General features: G+C 40.0%; 1 protein-coding gene across 3 annotated transcripts in view; it reads right to left on the reverse strand.

The window, feature by feature from the left end:
* Positions 1–1,455: 1,455 nt before the first annotated feature.
* rorca (RAR-related orphan receptor C a) overlaps positions 1,456–20,747 on the reverse strand; it is a 37,205-nt gene continuing 17,913 nt past the window's right edge. For all 3 annotated transcript variants that reach the window (XM_088426581.1, XM_088426579.1, XM_088426580.1), the window contains exons 2-10: positions 12,119–12,204; positions 11,839–11,980; positions 10,157–10,594; positions 9,954–10,075; positions 8,916–9,048; positions 6,888–6,995; positions 6,679–6,789; positions 5,348–5,460; positions 1,456–5,258 (exon numbers count right to left, since the gene is read on the reverse strand). In XM_088426581.1, coding sequence (XP_088282707.1) covers positions 5,097–5,258; positions 5,348–5,460; positions 6,679–6,789; positions 6,888–6,995; positions 8,916–9,048; positions 9,954–10,075; positions 10,157–10,594; positions 11,839–11,947 — 1,296 coding nt within the window. In that variant the 5' untranslated portion in view covers positions 11,948–11,980; positions 12,119–12,204 and the 3' untranslated portion in view covers positions 1,456–5,096. The remainder of the gene's footprint in view (positions 5,259–5,347; positions 5,461–6,678; positions 6,790–6,887; positions 6,996–8,915; positions 9,049–9,953; positions 10,076–10,156; positions 10,595–11,838; positions 11,981–12,118; positions 12,205–20,747) is intronic.

The raw sequence follows: 20,747 nt of genomic DNA on the forward strand, positions 1-20,747 counted from the left end.
AAATATCTCATACGAGCATTAAACTGCCACATGTCACCAAGACCGCCATTCTAATAGTTTACGGGGAATCTGACATTTGCTTACAAGTATGTGTTACAACTTTCCTGGGGGGAATTTAATTAAATCACTGCACAAATCACTTGCCCCTGGGAGCCTCCAGATTCTGGGGTGGCACCAATGAGTTACATATGTTTGACTTGCTTTTCTGGTAACCTAACCTTTGAAATTTAGGCTGAATAAATTAAAATGATTAATTTATTATACATTTACTATCGTTGTTTAAAATTAAAATAATAAAATGCAACACAACAAAAAAATCTCAAAAAGTATATTGTACTTAATTCTATTCAACCAGAAACCAAATTTGTGGCAATATTACGACTGACCAGAGGGTGTCAGAGTGGCACTACTTTTATACTAAGTTTATTATTATTGTAGGGTTCCTTCGTTTATTGCAGGGGTTACTTCCCCCCAAAATATCCACAGTAACTTAAACCCGCAAAGTAGAGCTCTTTTAACTTTGCTTTTGTACGTGTTTTTGTCCGGCCTGATTTAGGAAGAGTAAATAAAGAAAATTGGCGAGGTAAATTTGCAATAAACGTATGGACATAAATGAAAATCCACAAAGTGTTTTCGCTTTTGTTCCTTTTAGTTATACATTAAATTGATATTTTTTTTTGACTAGTTTGACTTAAAAGGCAGTAAAAGCAAGGTAAACCTGCAATAGAATAAGTTATGGATATAAATGAAAATCTACGATAAAATGAAGTCCCAACGAATGAGCCATGATATTGCGAGGGCACACTTTAAATCAAAGGTGTTAGACTGCAGTCCTCGATGGCCGGTATCCTGCATGTTTTTCAACTTTCTCTCTCCGACACACCTGATTTAAATGGTTAAGATAATTTTCGAACTCCTGAAGAAATTTTTAATAATTTGAATAAAACCGTAATACATGCAGGATACCGGCCCTCGAGGACTGGAGTTCGACACCTATGGTAATGGTCTAAATGACGATATCTGTTTTTGGAATTTAGGAAATAAATTGTCATTAGATTATAAAATGAAGTAAAATTTCACTCATCCATCCGCCTTTGAACTAAAATTATCAAGAGAAACTAATTAGCCAATGCTAAAAGTGCAGCATACTAGCAAAAATCGCTTCAGTTATAGCTTTTATGGAATTGATATTCGAATACCAACGGTGGTGCAACACATGTAGACAATAATATTCACAGGTATATTCTTTTTCCTCTCCCCTCAAGTTACTGCAACTAACAAAGTCACTTCTTCAATTCTTCATAAGTCTGTATGACTGGATTACACTGCCCCCTGGTGGGCAAGTTGCACACAAAAGGTTCTGCAATCAATCATGTTAAATAAAAGCTTTATATAATTCAATTACCTTTTTATGAAGTATCGGGCGAGACTGGAACAAATGATCACTCATTGCACTGGAGTTTTTTTTTTTAATTGTAAAAATTTTATTACATTCTTAAATCCACAAAGTATATCACCATTGTGCAATAACACTTTCGTGTTAATAACCGCTCTGGCTCGTATATCCATGACAAGACATAAATTAGTTCTCATTTAAATCTATCATGATTCCATAATAATAATAATCTTAAAATAGAGCGACAATATCATAAACAGAAGGATCATGACAACAATAACAACAAAAAAAAAGAGAAACTTTTAGGGAGACATATTTAAAAATGCTCTTTAAAAAAAATATAATTACAACTCTCCGAAAGACGAAAAGGACACTAAACTTATCGGGAAAATATCGTGGTACATCTCAGGACAAAATTGAAGAATGCATCAAAACCAAGACAAGGATCAGTGATTATAATTCATATTTTATAAGTATTTAAATTTTTCTCCATTTTTTTTTTGACATTTTTCTTTTCTAGTATGAATAAACTATTTCATCTATGACGCCACGTGTCTCGCAACGACAATCATCGAAAGCGTTTGACGCTTTCCGTAATCCGACATTCACAACATGAACTGTACACAGTGATCAAGGTTCAAAGGTCGTCTACAGTTTGTCGGCGCCGGGTCGACGACACCGCGGGACGGGACAGAAATCCCGGCTATCACCCTGAGGAACTTCAACCCGGGAAACTTTTCGTCCCGCTAAAATTGCGGCCTGGGGGATTGCAACCGTTGTGGAGTCAAGAAAAAAAAAAAAAAAAGTATTGCACCTTGTTACAATCCGCATGAATCGGCTTTTAATTCGTCACAATAAAAGTCGAAAAAAGTGCTTTTTCGACAAAAAAAAAAAGTCTATGCTACTTTGTATGGCAACAAAGGCCCGATTGCACAATCCCGCTATCATTTTATTTTATTTTTTTTTTAATTAAATGCTACTTGTGACCTTTCGCTGTATGGCCAACAGCTTCTTCAAGCAGTTTCTCGCAATCCCGATGAAAATATTTCACGTCCGATGTGTGATTGTCTCAATATGCTACAACAAAGACAGTGAAGCTAGCGCTAGCTAGGGGCGGAGCTACATGGTGGCCAGGGTCAAAATTTTGATATATTTCTGCCATTTTTACACACTAAGAATTGCATAATTACATTTAAATTCATATCATTAAAAAAAAATGTGATTTTATTTCGAGCCACCCCGATAGAAAGATTTTTGGCTACGCCCCTAGCGCTAGCTACTACGGAATACTGATCATTTGTATTTTTTTTCACTTTTGACGACAGGCTTTTAAATCCATTTATTTTACCTGTGCGGTAATCACAAAAAGTGGACAAAACGTAAAATGTCATACGTCAGTAGGTAAACGAAATTTGACCTTCGGAATATTTGTACTTTAGTGTCAAAAGTAATTCATTACTTTAGGACTGCATTACACAAAGTATTTGTTTATTTCAGTATTTGATTACTTAAAATCATTAATTACTTGGGCAGTGGGTTCTAAAAATAGCTGCTACTAAATGCATTGTATATTAAAGTGATTGATTACTTTTAAACTAGATTTGGAAATCAAGTACTAAAGAAAATGATGACTTAGCTACTTAATTGAATGACATTAGAATTAAGTAGTAATTGATGAGGTAATTAGGTATCAATTAAGTCATCAATTTCTTTCTTAATTAAGTTACCGAAATTACAACTTTTACATTGGTAGTAAAGTACACGAAATACCCAATTATTTTAATGTCTAAAATAATTCATTACTTTAATACTTAATCATGTAAAATATTTGTTTACTTTGGTACTTAATTGCCAAAAATATTTGATTACTTTAATTACACAGTAATTGACTACTGTGTAATTTAGAACCCAAAGTAATTAATTACTTTAATATTTAGTTCATTTAGTACAGTCCAGTTGCGACCAGCAGATGGCACTGTAAACTCAGTGTCAGATTACAACACTGGACGAGCCACAGAAAAAGTTCAGAATTATTTTGTTAGCTAAAAGCTAGTTGTGCTACAATTACTTAGCCATTGAAGATTTGGAAGCGCATTTGAAAGTTTTCAGAAGGTCAAGTCGAGTTCACCTAGCGATGCGACAGCACATTTCGAGTTCATTCTGAAATTTCAAAAACGATTTTGTGAGCGCTTTAAATCATGCAGAAGCTTTTTCCGTATGAATGTTTTGAGAAGAAATGAGGTAGTAAAGGGTCAAAAGGTAATAGTGGAGGGATTGGAAATCAAAGTTTGTGGAACCTATCCTCGCACGTTCACAATTTTTATGTCTTGTTTACAAATTAATTTAGTTTTTGTTTTACGGGAAAAAAAAAAAAAAATCCCGGATTGACGATGGAAGTCAACCAGCGCCACGGCAACGAGAGATGGCGCGGATCAGAAATCCCTTCAAAGCGACGTCTAAGGAGCTTAAATAAACCCGCCTCCCATCTGTCCTCGCTTTAGCCTTTGGCTCCGCCCCCTCCGATAAAAAACGCTGTGGCCATATAGCACATGACTGCAAGTACGGCTCTGGTCATTATTTCAGCTGTCGGGGTTAACGTGGTGCAATGGAACCTTGTTTGCGACGGAGATGAGAAATTTCCGGCCAAATTTGGGAATATCTCAAAATGAAAACTTTCCGTGGGAATTAATGGCATTTTTTTTAAAACTGTCTTTGGAGTCAATTCTGCTTCACATTGCACTTAAAAAAATTTGAACTCTTAAGCAGTATTCTAGCCAAGGGATGGCACATTCCTGGAAGTTGGTCATGCCATTTCAAACTTTGACAAAATGTCACCATCTGGGTGAAATTTCAGCTCCCTAGTGTCTTCTTTCAATGCTTTCCCTTTGATGGAAAATGAAGCTCATCTAAAATATCTGTTTTTATTATATATATATATATATATATATATATATATATATATATATATATATATATATATATATATATATATATATATAATGGGAACTCTAAAAATATGTTCACAATCTCATCTTGTGAAAAGGCGCATGGGACTGAGGTAACAATTGCATCAAAAAGGTCAGCGTCTGAGGGTGCACTATGAAAAAAAAAAATATGAGAGCGAGTGAAAAAAAAAACAAACAAAAAAAAACCAACGGTTGTGAGTTTGATCATGGTCCCTTTGAACGCTTTGTTCGCACGCGAGAACCCTGCGAAAAGGCGACAACAGACGCCGAGTGAAAAACGGCTTGCTACCGGAACGGCAACGAAAAAACAGAAAACGCGCGCGAGGTAAGTGAGGATTTCAAATATATACATTCGGAAATCAGGCCTCCGGGCCTTGGTAGGCGGGGCAAGGGGCGGGGTTTACATTCAACCATAGCTTACCGGAACTGTGAGAACTGTAGTAGAAACGGCGTCTGCTATTTACGGACTTAAAAAAATAATTTGGAGGTTTAGAAATCGTCTAGGCCACTCTTGAATCCTTTCTCGTAGCGGGCGCCCTCGGGCGCGGCGCCCTCGGGGCATTGTGGGTCGCTCGGCGGTTCCGAGGTGAGAGGAGTGTGTTGGAAAGCGTGAGCGTGCGGGATTGCCGTCGAGATGTTTCGCCACCTCGTCGTTTAAACTCCCGCTCGCTTCCTCACACGGTCTCTCTGGCTTTTGTTTGGATTTTTCGTTTTCTCCAAGCGCGCCGCCACGCCTATCCCTCCGTGGAGTCCGGGAAAGTGATTTCGCTTCCGAAAACCTCCCGGTACAGCGGGGGGAAGGTGTACGCCGTCTCGGGGTGGACCAGACGGAAGAACTCCAGTTTGTCGATGTGGAGCTTGCAAATGGACTTCATGACGGGGAGTTTGGACACCATCTGGAGGAGAGGGAAATTATTCAGCAAAAGATTTGGCGGGACAACTTGTGCCAGGTTGACGGGGGGGGCGGGCCAAACTGCAGCCGTACCTTGGCCAGTTTCTCTTCTGATGCGCCGCCTTTTTGCAAGCAGCGCTGGAGGGCTACGTAAACCTTCTCCTGAAGCTTCTGGATCTGCTGCACGTCCGTCAGCCAGGGTCGGTCTACGAGAAGCGGGAAAAAAAATAATTTGTGTTTAATATTTCAACTTTTTTCTCATGATTTGAGCCCTGCGGTTTATAGCCGAGTGCCAGTTATCTGCATTGTTTTTTTTTTCTACCCACCAAGGGGCAATTCAATGCTAAAGCAAATATGTGTATTTGTTGAAGGTCAGTTTATGGAACAACTTTGAAATCGAACTGAAAAGATGTGAATCAACGGCTTGCTAAAAAGAGTTTTAAAAATAAAGTATTCGTAAAAGATACCATTTTGTGGACTAGTTTGTGACTTTTTTAAGGCCTTTCTACAGTAAACAGGTTAGAATAGAATCGGCTTAAGCAAGCTAATGTTTTTGGAGCTAATAACCATCAATTAACTTATTTTTACCCGATTGCGAAAAGAGAGGGGAGGGGTGAGCAGTTACACACAAAGGAAGGAGATGAAATACACACTGTGCCTTTTTTGCTACTTTCTTAAAAATGTGCATTGTTCTCAAAAGATATTGGTGCCATCACGTAGTAATTAGCCCCAAGGACAACACGAGTCGCCCATAGGTCTTTTCTAAAAATAACAAAATAAAAAATAGGGCTTAAAGCAGAAGAAGAATATTAAGATTTAAATTTAACGCAGAGCAGATTTCATCTGTATCAAACGCTTTATATAATACGGCTTTATAGTAAGAATTTTAGCATTTAGTCATTTAAAATTTACACAATACGCATTTTTTCTGCACCAGCTAACATTTTTTTAAGCTAATCAAAATGATGAAATATAGGAGGAAAAATATTGCATAGAAGTGTGAACAAGCAACCGCTTTGAAGTTAATAGCAGCAATTAACTATTTTTCTCCTTCTCTGTGAAGATGGAGGGTAGGGCTGAGATATTACGCACGGAGGAGGAGGAGGGAGGGATCGAGATGAAAGACGCTGTGCCGTTTTTGCAACTTTAATGAATGCGCATTGTTCTAAAAACGATAAATAAATATAGCGCCACCGGGTACTAGTCAGCGCCAAGGCCAACATTTAGTGGGCCGCAAGTTTGTTGGAAAAATCGCTCACTATTGATATGGAATTCTGGCCTACTACTTTCTATTACCGATAATAATCATCATCATCATCAATATCATCATCATAAATACATTTTCTTTGAAGAACCTTCCACAATAAAGGTTGCTGTATCCCACATAAAACTATAAAAACAAATGCTATTGAGTTTCCATTTACCTGGCGAGAGCAGCACAGCGGCGGTGAACAGCGCCATTTCTTCTTCAGACATCTGAATACGACTCAGGCTTTTGGCCAAGTCGAACACGGCCGTCACGAGGTCATCGCAACCTGCGGGGCGGGGGGGGGGGGCAAATAGAGAGTCGTCACGGATGTCAAGAGAAGGAGCGTGACGAGGGAAGGAGCTGCGAGAAGAAGGGGCGACTCACCGAGCGCCTTAAAGAAGTGAGCGGGGGCGAACCTCCCATCAAAGAGGAATGTGTTATTGATGGGGTTATAGGCTCGACACATTCGGATCAGAAGGACGTCCATGCAGCCTGGCGACAGAGGAGACGTCAATTTGACAACCGCCTGCCAGGATGAGCTAAAAATGCGACCGACTGACTCATTCGCCGCCATTGACGGCTATAGACGTCAAAGAACGGGACGAGTTCACGTCTTGATGTGGGCCGTGGTTTGTCCCGTTATTTTGCTTGAGTAGGATTCTCGAGATATGAACTGACGTTTGGCAGATTTTTTTTTTTTGCTTTGACTTATGAGCATAAATTCAAGATATGAGTAACGCATGGGAGTTTACATAGGCTTGACCAAGTTTTTTGAAATTTAATCTGTTGTTAGGCTGATTTTTTTCAAAATATGATGTTTGCTTCAAAGTATGAGAGGTCACTTAGGCTCGACTAAGTTTTTCGAGATAATGATTTGTCTTTTTTTTATGCTTTGACTTGAGAGCATTGTTCAAGATATGAGTAACGCATGGCAGGTTACTTTGGCTCGAAAGTTTTTTGAGGTAGAAATCTTTTGTCTGATTTTGTTCGCTTTGACTTGCAAGCATAACTTCAAAATGCGCAGTAAATAACTTATGCGAGGTTAACTAGGTAACCTAGTTATCGAGATATGTTATGAGTAGTTTGTCTTTTTTTTTTTGCTTTGACGTGTGGGAAAAAAAAACAATCTGGATGTACGTATGGGATGTCAGCTGGGAGTGACTACTTTTTTTCAAGATATGACATAATCAGGTTTTTGTGCTCTGATGTGCAGGCGCAAAAAAAAAAAAAACATATGGGAGGCCACCTGGGCTCGACTACGTTTTTGGAGACGGTACGTCGTTTGACCGATTTGTTTTGCTTTGACTTGTGAGCAAAAATGTACGATCTCTCACACAGGGAGGTTAGCTGGACTGAAGCTAGTTTGGCAGATATGATTAGTTTTTCGAAATAACATCAGGCCTCAATAGGTATGCCACCTAAATATTGAATCGGAATACGATGACGCGCGATGCGACACGGAAACGCAGCTCAATTTCCAAATGGCAAATTTGTTTCGCTCGGCACAATAACGGCGGCGCGGTCCAGACAAGGACCGCCATTCTTCAGACGGAGGACAGCGGCGCGCTTTTCAAGTCACGCTGCATGCTTGTGATTGTGAATCTCGGGGAAGTCGGCGGGCCCCTTGAGGCCAATGTACCGCGTGTGCACTTTCATGTGACACCGCGGACGGCTAGCAAAGCTAAGAGGCGGCCAAATAATAAATACACGCGGCAGGGGAGCCGTAATCCCACAGGGCCATTTTCTTGCCACAACAGCTTGCAGCTGCACTGAACACAAAACACAAATGCGGATGTGTAGTAGGGATTTTATTTTTCGTATTAGCGGTGAAAGCCAGTTATATCATATGCCTTCCAGGTTACGGCTTTTTGAAATGGTCTTTTATCAAATACCTCGTCTGTGTACGTCGCGGTTGTTACAAAGGATTTGAATTAATTGATCAACCGTGCTAGTTTTCATTATGCCATTATAATATTTCACATTAGGTTAGCAATAAACTAGTGGCCCTTTCTTTGACAACGCGATATTGTTTGACAAAGGGAGTTTGCATACTTGGACCGGATAAACCGTCGTTTGTTAGAATAGTGTTAGCTACCTAGCAGAACATTGGCCACACGGATAGATTTAAAAGTTGACTAGTCACGGATGCAGCGCAACTTTGGGTATTTATGGGCAAAGGGTGAGCAGTTACGTATGGCGGACTGTATAAAAGTGTTCTGATTAAATGGATTCAGTGGTTGAATGGTAAGTTTGGTGATTTGTATGAAACGTAGTCACTTTATGATCCAAAACACTGGCTTTGCCAAATCCTCCACTTTCAGAAGACCCCCAAAATGACAAGTTTGTTCAGGCACTAACTATCATAGCGTCGTTAAAAATACAATTAAAACTTTGATTTGGAGGATTACTGACCTGCTTTGAGGAGGATAATCTGATCATTTTGACAAAGATCCATGAAGCCAGAGATGCGCTTGGCAAACTCCACCACGTACTGGATGGCGTTGGTGATGTGAATGGCACACTGCTGCCACATCGCCTCAGCTGACTGGCAGCAGCAAGAAAAAAAAAACAAAAAACAGCATACAAAATACACTTAGTCTTGGAGAACAATAAGTCACTCATCTGTTTACGCTATTATTAGATTTGACCTATATCTTGTCTGTTTGATTAGCCCACAAGTAATTTGATAGGTTTTTGTGTGGTTAGGAAAAACTATTTGAAGAAAGTACATTGAACAAGACAAGCATTCGCTTCTTTGATTTTGCTTGGATTCTTCAAAAAGATGATTATCTTGTTTGTTTTGCCCTATTTGGAATTTGCGGCTTAAGTGCGACAACGTGACAGGATTGTAATTTTTTTTTTCTCATCAAAGAAAATCTTATCAAATGGCAAAGTGTGTTTGAAAAGCCTACTTCAACCCAAAAACTCAAAATGAACTTGATATATATATATATATATATATATATATATATATATATATATATATATATATATATATATATATATATCCACCAAGGCAGGCCAAAATTCTGAGACGTCAAACTTCAAAAACACATTTTTCCCCTTGCATTCGATGGAAATTAACATCCAATCACAGCTTAGCTTGTGAGTCACATGACCAACGGGTGAGCCATTGTTGGTACCTGAGACTTGAGCACATGTGACATCATTTTCAGTCAACAGCGAGTGGAAAAATGTGTTAAGGTGTTCAATGCGCATGAAAAATAAATTTGTTGTATTTCTGTGACTTTGAGTGTGTGTGGCTTTGAGACCTGGGTGTCAACGGTCATATGGTCAAACTTTGCCATCGAATAAATTCCATTTGCAAGCATTTAGGAATGAACACGCAGTGCCATTTTGAAAGTAAAAAAAATATTTGGCATTTTTTTTGTGACTGTTGGTGCAATAGCGCCATTAGCAGGGATTAAGCTCTCCTGTTTGACGTCATACCTTGTTTTGGTACATTCGTGTCTCTTCCATGCTATACGTGGTCCACGCCATTCTCTTCAGCTCATCTGTGGTGTACTGGCTTGTCTCGATATGGGATTTCACCACGCACTGAGTTATGTGCTCTGAGCGGAGAGAAAATCAGCATTAAGATGACCGTCACTCTCGGGATCGCTTTATGGCGATTTCCGAAAGGTCGCGCGTACCGAGGTCGAGCAAGGAGCAGCCTTCGGGCAGCGGGTTGAGGATGGCGTGCGAGAAGAGCCCAGAATCGTGCAAGAGCTGGTACTCGTGCTTGATGCTGTGGTTTCCCTCGGTAAAGTCCAAGCCGGTCTGTTCCGGCGAGCTTTGAGAGGACGAGCTGCTGCCCGCGCTGCCGGCGAGCATGTCCAGGTTGCCGTACTCGCCGCCGTCCTCGGGGGTCAGCGGAAGGTCGAAGAGCAGGCCGTCGGGCAGCATGGTGAAGTCGTCCAGATCGCCGAGCGCCGTGCCGGACACTCTTCTGTAGGCGCGGCCGTGGTCGCCCGTGTCGCCGTTGTCTTCCAGGGCGGCCATGCCGGCGCACTCCTGGGACTGCTGGTGCTTCTGGACCTCCGCGTACAGGCTGTCGCGCTGCTTCTTGGACATGCGGCCGAATTTCACGGCTGCCACGACAACAAATGGAAATTTAGTGGGGAATATAGGACAAAACAGCATGACGGACGCATTGTGGGGACTTCAATAGAGCAAAATACGGGACGTGAATGAACAAAAATAGATCATGTATTGCTTTATGAAAAAAAACAATATTTACATGCATTGAGCAAATGAACAAGGAGATTGTGGACTAGAACTTGATTTATGAGCTTTATTTGTCCTGTAACAAAGCAAGCTTGTATTTACATTGAAACAACAGTTCACAAATTTGGTTGAAAGAACTTCTGGAGGTAGGTGGGATCTTAATTTGAATCTATTTGATTTTTTCTGCAGGTGTCACAAGTCTAGTTTGCAGTAACAGGAACAGTAGATTTTTCTTTTCAAATTAAGAGCAAATTTATTGGCTCTTGAAGCAGCTTATTTCTAAATTGTGTTTCTAGCGACTCCATTTTAAAAAAAATTCAGCGTCAGCGATGCAAGTTTCTAGCAGAACGAACTGGAAATAAAACAAATGGTGTTACACAAAAATCATTTGCATGTATTTTGGGGGGACGGGGAAGAAAAGTTTTACAAATTTTTACATGAAAAACTGTAAAAATGAGTTGTATAATCTGTACTAATTATTGAGCATACTGTAGTACTTGTACTATATGGGATGCACACTTTTTTAGGAGCATAACGTCAGAAATTGGAATTAGTTTAGCGGGTTCTTCAGCCGGCTCCATCTCTTTGTGATTGTGAAAATGTCGCCAACATGCCAAGGGATAATTACACCTTAATTGCGCCACAATTTATTTTTGAGTGCCGGCATACCCAAAGGTTAACCGCAAATTTTGTCTCAACACGTAAGGAAAAAAAACAAAAGTGACCAAGCGATCGTTGAAAACGAGTCTTGCTTGCTTGCTTAAAATATATTTTGCGGGTTCTTTTGTCTATACCTGCTAAACAGAAGTAATTGAGTAAATTTGAGGGAAACATTTCAGTCATATCTTGTTTCCCGAAACCTGTTAAATGACATCGCTTTTAAATAATAATGCCACACGCAAATCGAAATGGATCCAAATGTCGTTTTGACACGGGTGTCAAACTCAAGGCCCGGGGGCCAGATCCGGCCCGCCGCGTCATTTTATGCGGTCCTCAAACTTTATTATTAACTTGTACTACAGGAGACTCACAGGAAGGAGTTGGATAAGTAAGTTCATTTTTAGCAGAGCAAAGAAAAGACCTGTGAGTGCTTTTGGACAGTACTCACCGTCACGGCTCATGCCCAGAGCGAGACATTTCTGCAGCCGGCAGTGCTGACAGCGGTTACGGTTGGTCCGATCGATCAGGCAGTTTCTCTGTCGCGAGCAGGAGTACATAGCATTGTTCTGTTGGCTGCGTCGGAAGAAACCCTTGAGGGAAAAAACAAAACACACATGTTCACGGTCCAAATTTTGAGGGGGCGAAAAGAAAAATAAATAGTTGGATACGACGCAGATGTCATTTTTTTTAATGGCAGTCATGTGTTTGTTTAAATGTGAGGAACTCACCTTGCAACCTTCACAGGTGATGACGCCATAATGGATCCCTGAGGATTTGTCCCCGCAGATTTTGCAGGGGATCACTTCTATTTGGGCTAGGGAGTGAAAAGAATTGCCAATTGAGTGCATCTTTAAATATTGAAATGAAACACAGTACATTCTGTAGTCCAAAATATCTGCGGACCAGTATGTGGCCGCAGACCTGTGGTTGGGGATTTACATAACGGATATCTGAACTAAAATTTAGAATTAAAACAACTATTCCTGCAACTATGAAAAAGAAACTATTATTATACTGCCCCCAGTGGCCAATTTGTGCACAACATGAATTCAACACGATGCAAAAAAATGCTTTTTTATTTACCTTATTCAGTATCTATTTCAGTTATTTGTTAATACAACATAATAGGGATCCAACTAATGATTTTTTTAAATAACTGATTCATCTGTCATGATTCAGTGACTCACATTTTTATTTTTTAAACACGCTTTAATTTCCATAACACATATCATTATTATAACTTGACTATTTAAAAGAAACGGTGATTGTGGTACTGGTTTTAAAATAGCCCAAAAGGAAATGTTTTGAATTCTTGGACTACAAAAAAAGAGATTTACTGTTGAAAAGCTCCATTTCTGCACATTTCAAATTTGAAAATGTATCCAATCCATGAATCAATTGTAAATCTAGAGCTATTTTTCTTCTTCTTCAAACATATTTTGGCATTTCCAATCATTCCAATTAGGAAAGCTGATTTATTTTTAATGAATGTGTTCACATAACAAATGAAAGTCTTCTCTCAAGTCACGGTGGTTTGTTTTTGGAAACGATTATCTGAGCCACACAATTGTAACGCGCTGGAATGCACACTGACCAGAAAAAGAAGGAAAAGCTGCGCCTTTTCGTGGAACACGCTTTTTTTTTTTTTTTTAATAAGCCCTTATTGTAAGCGTTCATTTGCATAAAAACTTCCTCGTACCTTCCAATAACTCCGAATTTCGACGGTAACAATCAAAAATGACGCCGGGCGACGCGCTGCCGGTAATGGGCGGAGTCAAAAATTTGACGCGGCTCCATGCGCAAAACGGCGTCCTGTGATTGACACCGGAGCCGGCGTATACATTATGCACCTCGCCTTGGTTGCGGAAGCCTGAGCCTTCTTACCGCGGTACAGCATGTTCTTTTCATTATGTTGTTTATCTAAGTAGCTGGGCCTCCTTCAGCCCAGAATAGCAGGTCAATTGCATTAGCTGAGGCCCCAGGTTATAAAGTTTCATGGCTAGCACCTCTCCGTCCCTCCTCCTCCTTTTCCTTCTCCTCGTCGTTGTCCTCCTCTATGAGGAACAAAATGCTTGCGGGGCTCATCCGGAAAAACAAGTAGATTTCTGAGGATCTGGACCGGGAAAAGCGCAATTGGGTTTAGCTCATCTAAAAACTGGACTTGGACTTAGCCCATTTCCTCATTCGGTCCAAAAAGTTGTGACAAAGTGAAATACCCACGAAACAATCGAAAATGTTGTTTGTGGATAGTTTATTTTGACTCGACAATCGGGCTAAATAAATAAACAAAAAAGTCATGTCAGTCTATTTTTGACTTAATTTGGGTTGTTTTTACCCAATGGTCTTTAGAGTGTAGGTACTTGAATGAAAAAAAAAGGGTAGATTCACAAAAACAAACCAATTTTGATTACTTTTTTTTTTTTTTTTTTGGACAAAATCAATTTTGGATTTAGCCCAGTAGGTTGGGTCAAAACGAATAACCCATAAACAACCTAAAGTGTTGTTTGTGGATAGTTTATTTTGACTCGACAATCGGGCTAAATAAATAAACAAAAAAACGTCATGTCAGTCTATTTTTGACTTGATTTGGGTTGTTTTTACCCAATGGTCTCTAGAGTGTAGGTACTTGAATGAAAAAAAAAGTGTAGATTCACAAAAACAAACCAATTTTGATTACTTTTTTTTTTTTTTTGGACAAAACCAATTTTGGATTTAGCCCAGTAGGTTGGGTCAAAAAGAATAACCCATAAACAACCTAAAATGTTGTTTGTGGATAGTTTATTTTGACTCGACAATCGGGCTAAATAAATAAAGAAAAAAAGTCATGTCAGTCTATTTTTGACTTAATTTGTAGGTACTTGAATGAAAAAAAAAAAAAGTGTAGATTCTTTTGACTCAACCTGAATGAGTAATCTACAAAAAAGAACCAATTTTGATTACTTTTTTTTGGACAAAACCAATTTTGGATTTAGCCCAGTATGTTGGGTCAAAACGAATAACCCATAAACAACCTAAAATGTTGTTTTGAGGGGTGTTGTTCATAAATAAATTACCCAATAAATTCTATCAGTCGGTTGTTGACTCAATTTGGCCTCTTTTAATTTTTGATGATTTTTTTTAAGGTAGATACATGACTAAAATTAAATCCCCTCCCTTCTCAGAAGCAACAATTAACCCATTTTACTTAATTTTAGTTTTAGTAACAACCCATATTTTAGCTGAACCCCATTCCTCCTTTGTCACAGAATTCTGAATAACTCAATGAGTTTATTCAGACTTTTTTTTTGACGATTAAATGTTTTTCCAGTGTCCTGTTTTGACTGCTTTTGCCTTTGGTTGCTCATACAAACTTTTTGGACAAAATACCCAGAATTCAGCAGCCTCAAAAGACATTCCGCTTGCTGAAGATGAGATTAGATCTGAGTCACACACTTGAAAAGAAAATGAGAGCCATCCGGAAAAAAAAAAAAAAAGGACATTTTTCATCCGGACTTCCTGCACAATGGCGACAGGTGACATTTTTTGCATGTCTGTACAGAGGGGCTGGCCTGAATTCACGTCCTGCATCGGAAGGTTATGAAAAAAGAAATACTGTAAATAAAAGGCAGTGGAATGGAAAAAAAAAAATCTGCTGCTCTGTATTGCTCCTCTCCAAGCCCCCCCCCCCCCCCCCTCCCGCCAGCGTGTTATATAACAGCAGTCTGGCCGCATTCCACAAACGCACGCATTCACAAGGTGGTTGTCCCGGCAACCGAGTGACGTCGCTCCGGCGCCCGCCTCCGTTCCCATTGGCTGCCGGGAGGGTGACTTGAACGTTTGGACTCGCCGGCTCACCTGCCAGTCAGCTGACCGGCAAAGTCGGGCCGCGGAGCCAGAGCTGCTCCACTGACACACTTTCCCATTCGAGCCAGAGGAGGAGGAAGAGGAGGAAGCCCCGCCTCCTTTTCTTCTCATTTTGAAACAAACTAAGGGTGCGGATTGCAACTTTTGCAAAAGCTGGATGAGTTTTCTCCAAACTTGCTCCACATCTGGATTGATTCTAACCGTCAAAGACTACAGTAGAGTAAGAACAGCTGTAGCCAATCGCAGCTCCGAATTTGTCGCAGCATGTCAAGTATCGGGGAGTGAAATTTCAGCTGTGACCATAAATCTATTTTTTGCTCCGCTTGCAGCCGGCGCGCGACGGATCCCGCAGGCAAATAAATGTCTCTGTAATTACGACATACGGGCAATAAAAGCAGACACGTTTTAGCATAAAAATGATAAGGGAGAGAGCGATTTACGGCAACGGTGTCACAATGATTAAAATTTAACTGAGCTCTCGTTACTTATGCCGAGTTTTTGACGGATTGCACAAAAGCAATTCTAACTTCGCCACATGACGTTACACGTACTCAGGGATAAGTTAGCAAATAATTTCGGCTTAGCTTGCAATTGTCACATGACCATACCGGGGACACGGGTGAGCATATTTGACAGCAAGTAGATCATTTGGACTGAGTGCAGCGATGCTATTTTTTAAAACGTAACTGCTGAGATGATCTCTCTGCCCATTACCTTACAAAAAAAAAAAAAAAAAGTTAGTTGACATCAGTCACACCAAAGTAGGGGGCCCGTTGACGTCATTTTACGTCAATGGCCCTCAAAGCTATTTAACAAAAAAAGGCAAGTTAATTATAGTCAAATTAATAACTTCTTCATCACGATGGTTAAATAAGTCCGGTGTCTCTTTAATTCATGGTCTTAAACTACCTAAAAAAAAAAAAAAAAAAAAGTAGAAAAAGTACAATTGCACATCCATTCCAGTAGGTGGCAGTGGCACTTGTTACCAGGGTGTAAAAGGAGAATGAGCTCTTCTGCATTGCCTCTATTCACAGTTTAAACCCATATATATATATATATATATATATATATATATATATATATATATATATATATATATATATATATATATATATATATATATATATTTAATTTGCCTCGGTGGCAAGCAACAATTTTATGGTCACCTCGGTGCCAGTTGGTTGGTTTTGGGTTAGCACTTTAGCAGCAAAAAGCGTTGTAAAGGCTTGTCAGTGCAAACTTTGCTCCCTCATCCCAGCTAATCAAACAGTTCAAGGTCCTATTTACTCACGCCTTACCTGACATACTACAGTACTTAACCTACTTTTAAAAAAAGAATGGCGCCTATGGCTTATTGCCGTATCGTTATTACATACTGCGTAACAGTCCAAGTAAAGGCAGACGTTTCAAATATTTCACCTCTGTCAGCTGTTCCAATAATCGACAGGCTCTTTCTAAGAAACGATTCAGCATTTTAACCTCTCTGACCTACCTTGCAAACAGTCTCGTATGGCCTGACCCTCGCCCTGTTAAAAAATGAGCCGCATGCTAAAGTAATTACCCCACAGATGCAAGCGCCATGGAGTAGAGCGGTGAAAGTACAAATGGCCCGTGGCGGAGCCCTGCGACATGCCTCGAATGCGGCCGGACGTCGCGGGGGGAATTCCGACATTTACGGGCATGTTTCGGGGGGACCGACAGGAACGGCGAGATGGCCGTGGGGCCGTTCATCATTTACGAGGAGGACAAATCACACAGCAGATCAACTTACACTTGCGCTGCGGAATGTTTCCAGAGTCCAAGTTGAAGCGTCACGCGGTCACGACGCAACACAAAAACAGCCCACAAAACGCATTTTCGTCAGCGCGCATTCTAAAAACATCTTGTAAAACAAGGCTAACTTATTCCATAAAATCTTTGCCGTCTTTGGTAGTGAGTGAGTGAAACATTCTAATACCAGTGACTTTGTTTTTCAACCAGTAGTGTGCCGTGGAAAATGATCTAATTTGACATTTATTTTTTACATTTTTGGAAAGTATGTGCTGAAGCGTGTTGCAGGGGTTGCACAGTCCTTTCAGTATTTCTTCGATTCTATAATTAACTTTGATTAGAATGACTTTATGTTGTTAATATGAGCTACAGTTTCAAATTTTAAAATTTTCGTCTGGTGGTAAGCCTTGAGATTTTTCCAAAGGGGAAAAAAAAAAGTGTGCCTTGGCTCAAATAAGGTTGAATAACACTATTCTGGGGAAAATTATTTAATTGCATGTACATTGGACAAAAACTGATGAATGTATTCAAGTCTTCATACAACGTATTAGACTGGGACGATAACAGAAATTTCTCTATCCAGATTTGGACGAGGGAGAAAAATGACGATAGCTCCAATTGGGCCAGCGATTTCATACCTTCTTTTAAAATAGCACATTTCCCCCCCTGATTTGCGCCCGAATCACCTCATTATCATTGTAGCACCCCCTAACTTGTCTCCACGACAATTATTGTACTTAAATGTAATTATCTTGCGTAGCCGCCTGCTGATATTCATACAACAAACGAAGGCAATTGTGGCTCACAAGAAGCGTCAGGAAATTTGTACCATCAGCACTGTTGGTTTGACATTTTTGTTTGGTCATTTTTTTTTTTTTTTTTATGTAAGATACGTAGCTGGATAAAGGCGGCACAATCCACTCCAAAGTAGGTCAAGATGAGATAATTATCTTAATGCATTGTAGCGATTGTGTAAACACATTTCTGTCCTGGCTGGTCTGGACAATAACGTAATGTCAACAATGTTTGACTTTAACAATAATAATAAAAAAAATACAGACTTTGAGTTACGATTATTTTCTTTACAGATTTGACAATTGCGCATGCTAGCATAATACAGTACATTCCTGCCAGGCTAATACAGGTTTTATGATAATAGTATTACATAGTCATTCCTTTGACCTTATTTGCATGGGAAAATGGAAATGTCAGTGTTTCACTATTGGTGAGCCAAAGCACTTTTACGTAGAAAAAAAAAAAAAAAAAAAAGATGACGTGAAATGTACACGTACTGAAATTATGACCCGCCTCAATTTACTCGACTCGATCGCAGGTTAATTTTAGTCAAACAAAAAGCTGACATACTTGGAATTTATTACAGGGATGAAATATAAACACACATTGATGATATTAATTTGGTTTGTTTACAACACGAACAGTATTTCGGAGATGATCACCGAGCGGAGGTTTTAAAATTTTTTAACCGATAATACATCCAATCAGAAGATGTAGCATTTTGGTCAGTATATTAAATAAGCTCATATCTTGCGGGGTGATATAGCCAGAATATAAAATCAAAACTGAAGTGTTAGTACTGGAATAACTCTTCTCGAGCTTCGGCAAAATGAGGAATTCACCTTGACTTTTAATAGCCGGTTTTCCAAACTGTTTAAACGTCTCCTTATCCAAAGTCGAACAAGCAGATATTGCTAATCGCACTGACTTTGCTTCAAGATACCGTCAAAATCCAAAGAAATATTTCTCTGCAAAATATTTACTTTAGCTGCAATCTTTTTCACTCCCGTAAACACCGAATCGAGCGTGTGCGGAGGCCCCCGGGCCGAGCCGGAGATAATTGTGGAACGGAATCTTCGCGTGCAGTCGCCAGCGAGAGGCGAGGGCACCTTGACACATTCCGACTTTGGCTGTCAACTCCGGCAAGGCTGCGCGCCCAACAGATAGCGGCTGTGAAGTCCGCGGGCTCTGCGCCGCCGCGTTCTTGGAGAGCGCGGGGCGACCTTTTGGCTCCACGGCTCCCCCGGGGGCCTTTTGATCCTCGCTCTACTCAACATGGCCGACCGGTTTCCTCGTAGCACGCCGTCAGTCAGTGACATGAAAGCATAGACCGACGCCATTGCAGCATCACCTTGAAAATACTCATTGAATTACGAAGCAAATTTTCGACCAATCGCGGCTCAACTGTTTAAGCTAGGTTATGAGATGTTTGCAAGCTGAGCTGCGATTCGACGCCCGAGTGACTATGATGTCATTTTTAGTCGACAACAAGAGACGGAATGGCCACGGTCCGAGATAAATAAAAATGATTTTTTTTTAGTCAACTTCTCCTTTAACTACCCCAAATCATTCACTGCTGTTGACAAATATATTTGTCATAATTCTCTTAACGAGATGAGCGGGAAAACATTTGATGCTACGCCAATGCATATTTCGATCTTGAAAACAACTTCGCCGATGAAGAATCACCAGTAGATGGCACTGATGCCCCGTTTTTTGATATGCGGTCTGTTACAACATGCTAATACACCTAGGGTATGTAAATGCTATTTAAAAAAAAAGAAAGTAAAATAAATCAGTAATTTATTTTCGTACCCTTCGGCTGAAACTCAATTCAACAGAATATTTCCATTAATTTCATGAAATTTTAGGGAAACTGCTACATTCCAGGAAATATACATATTCATATGTATATTTAGAATTATTACTTAGCTATTACTTAGGTATTACTTACATATTAGTTAGCTATTATTGAAAGGGGTGGGGGGGACAGGGACATAAAATCTAAGCGTCCAGTGGTGTCAGGATTGAGTGGCGTTCCCTGCGGTTAATGTGAGTAACCCAAGCTGACAGAGAAAAGCGAGCTGAACTCCGGCCTGCTGCGCCTCATGTTTAAATGCGGGCTTGCTGTGCCCATATCCGGCTTTGCCACAGCAGTGCGCCGCATGCTGTAATCACAACACACAACGGCGGGGGCAGATTTGACCAGTTACGTCTTGCACGTTACGCTATACAGGAAACTCGCACTAGCAAACTCGTGACACCAATTGCGAAAACGTGTGATTGATGCCAGATGATAAAAATGTTTGCCAATTGCCGATTTTATTTAAACACACCGCAATTGTTCTCAAACACTGGGATATTACGAATAATGATAATTAGCCTATCATTAAAAATAATTGATTTCCAAATTACTTGATTAAGAAAAAACTTAGATTATTCTGACTATCCAGGCGAAATTAAGCTGCTACAACTAATGAAAACTTTAAAACTGTCAGCATAGTCAGCATTTTTTTTTATATATCAATTTTCAGGAAGCACCCGAACTGTAATATTTCGAAACGTTACTACTTTCATAATCAACAGAACTTTGTCACCATCTTGTGGCATTTTAGGTCATTAGCACACAGATAAAAAAATGCTAAACTGCAACTTTTCCACAATTATTTCCACGGGGGGAAAAATTAGGGGATTCTGCACACTGCGACTGTTGGCGGTGAAGACAATATATATGGGGGGGGGGGGGGGGGGGGGGTCCACATTTATTTTTCAATCAAAAAGTTCAATTTCCTCTCGCGTCAGCTCATCTAAGTGATCTGGTTATTGAGTACACAACATATAAAAAGATGAACATCCCTCTCCATTGGAAAGTGATTTCAGACTACACACGTACACACACAGAAACTGTAATCCTCAATGACAGAACTAGGTCAGTGGAACAACACCTAT

Source organism: Hippichthys cyanospilos, chromosome 10, assembly GCF_059441005.1.
Source record: "Hippichthys cyanospilos isolate Australia breed blue-spotted pipefish chromosome 10, RoL_Hcya_1.0, whole genome shotgun sequence".
Taxonomy (NCBI): domain Eukaryota; kingdom Metazoa; phylum Chordata; class Actinopteri; order Syngnathiformes; family Syngnathidae; genus Hippichthys; species Hippichthys cyanospilos.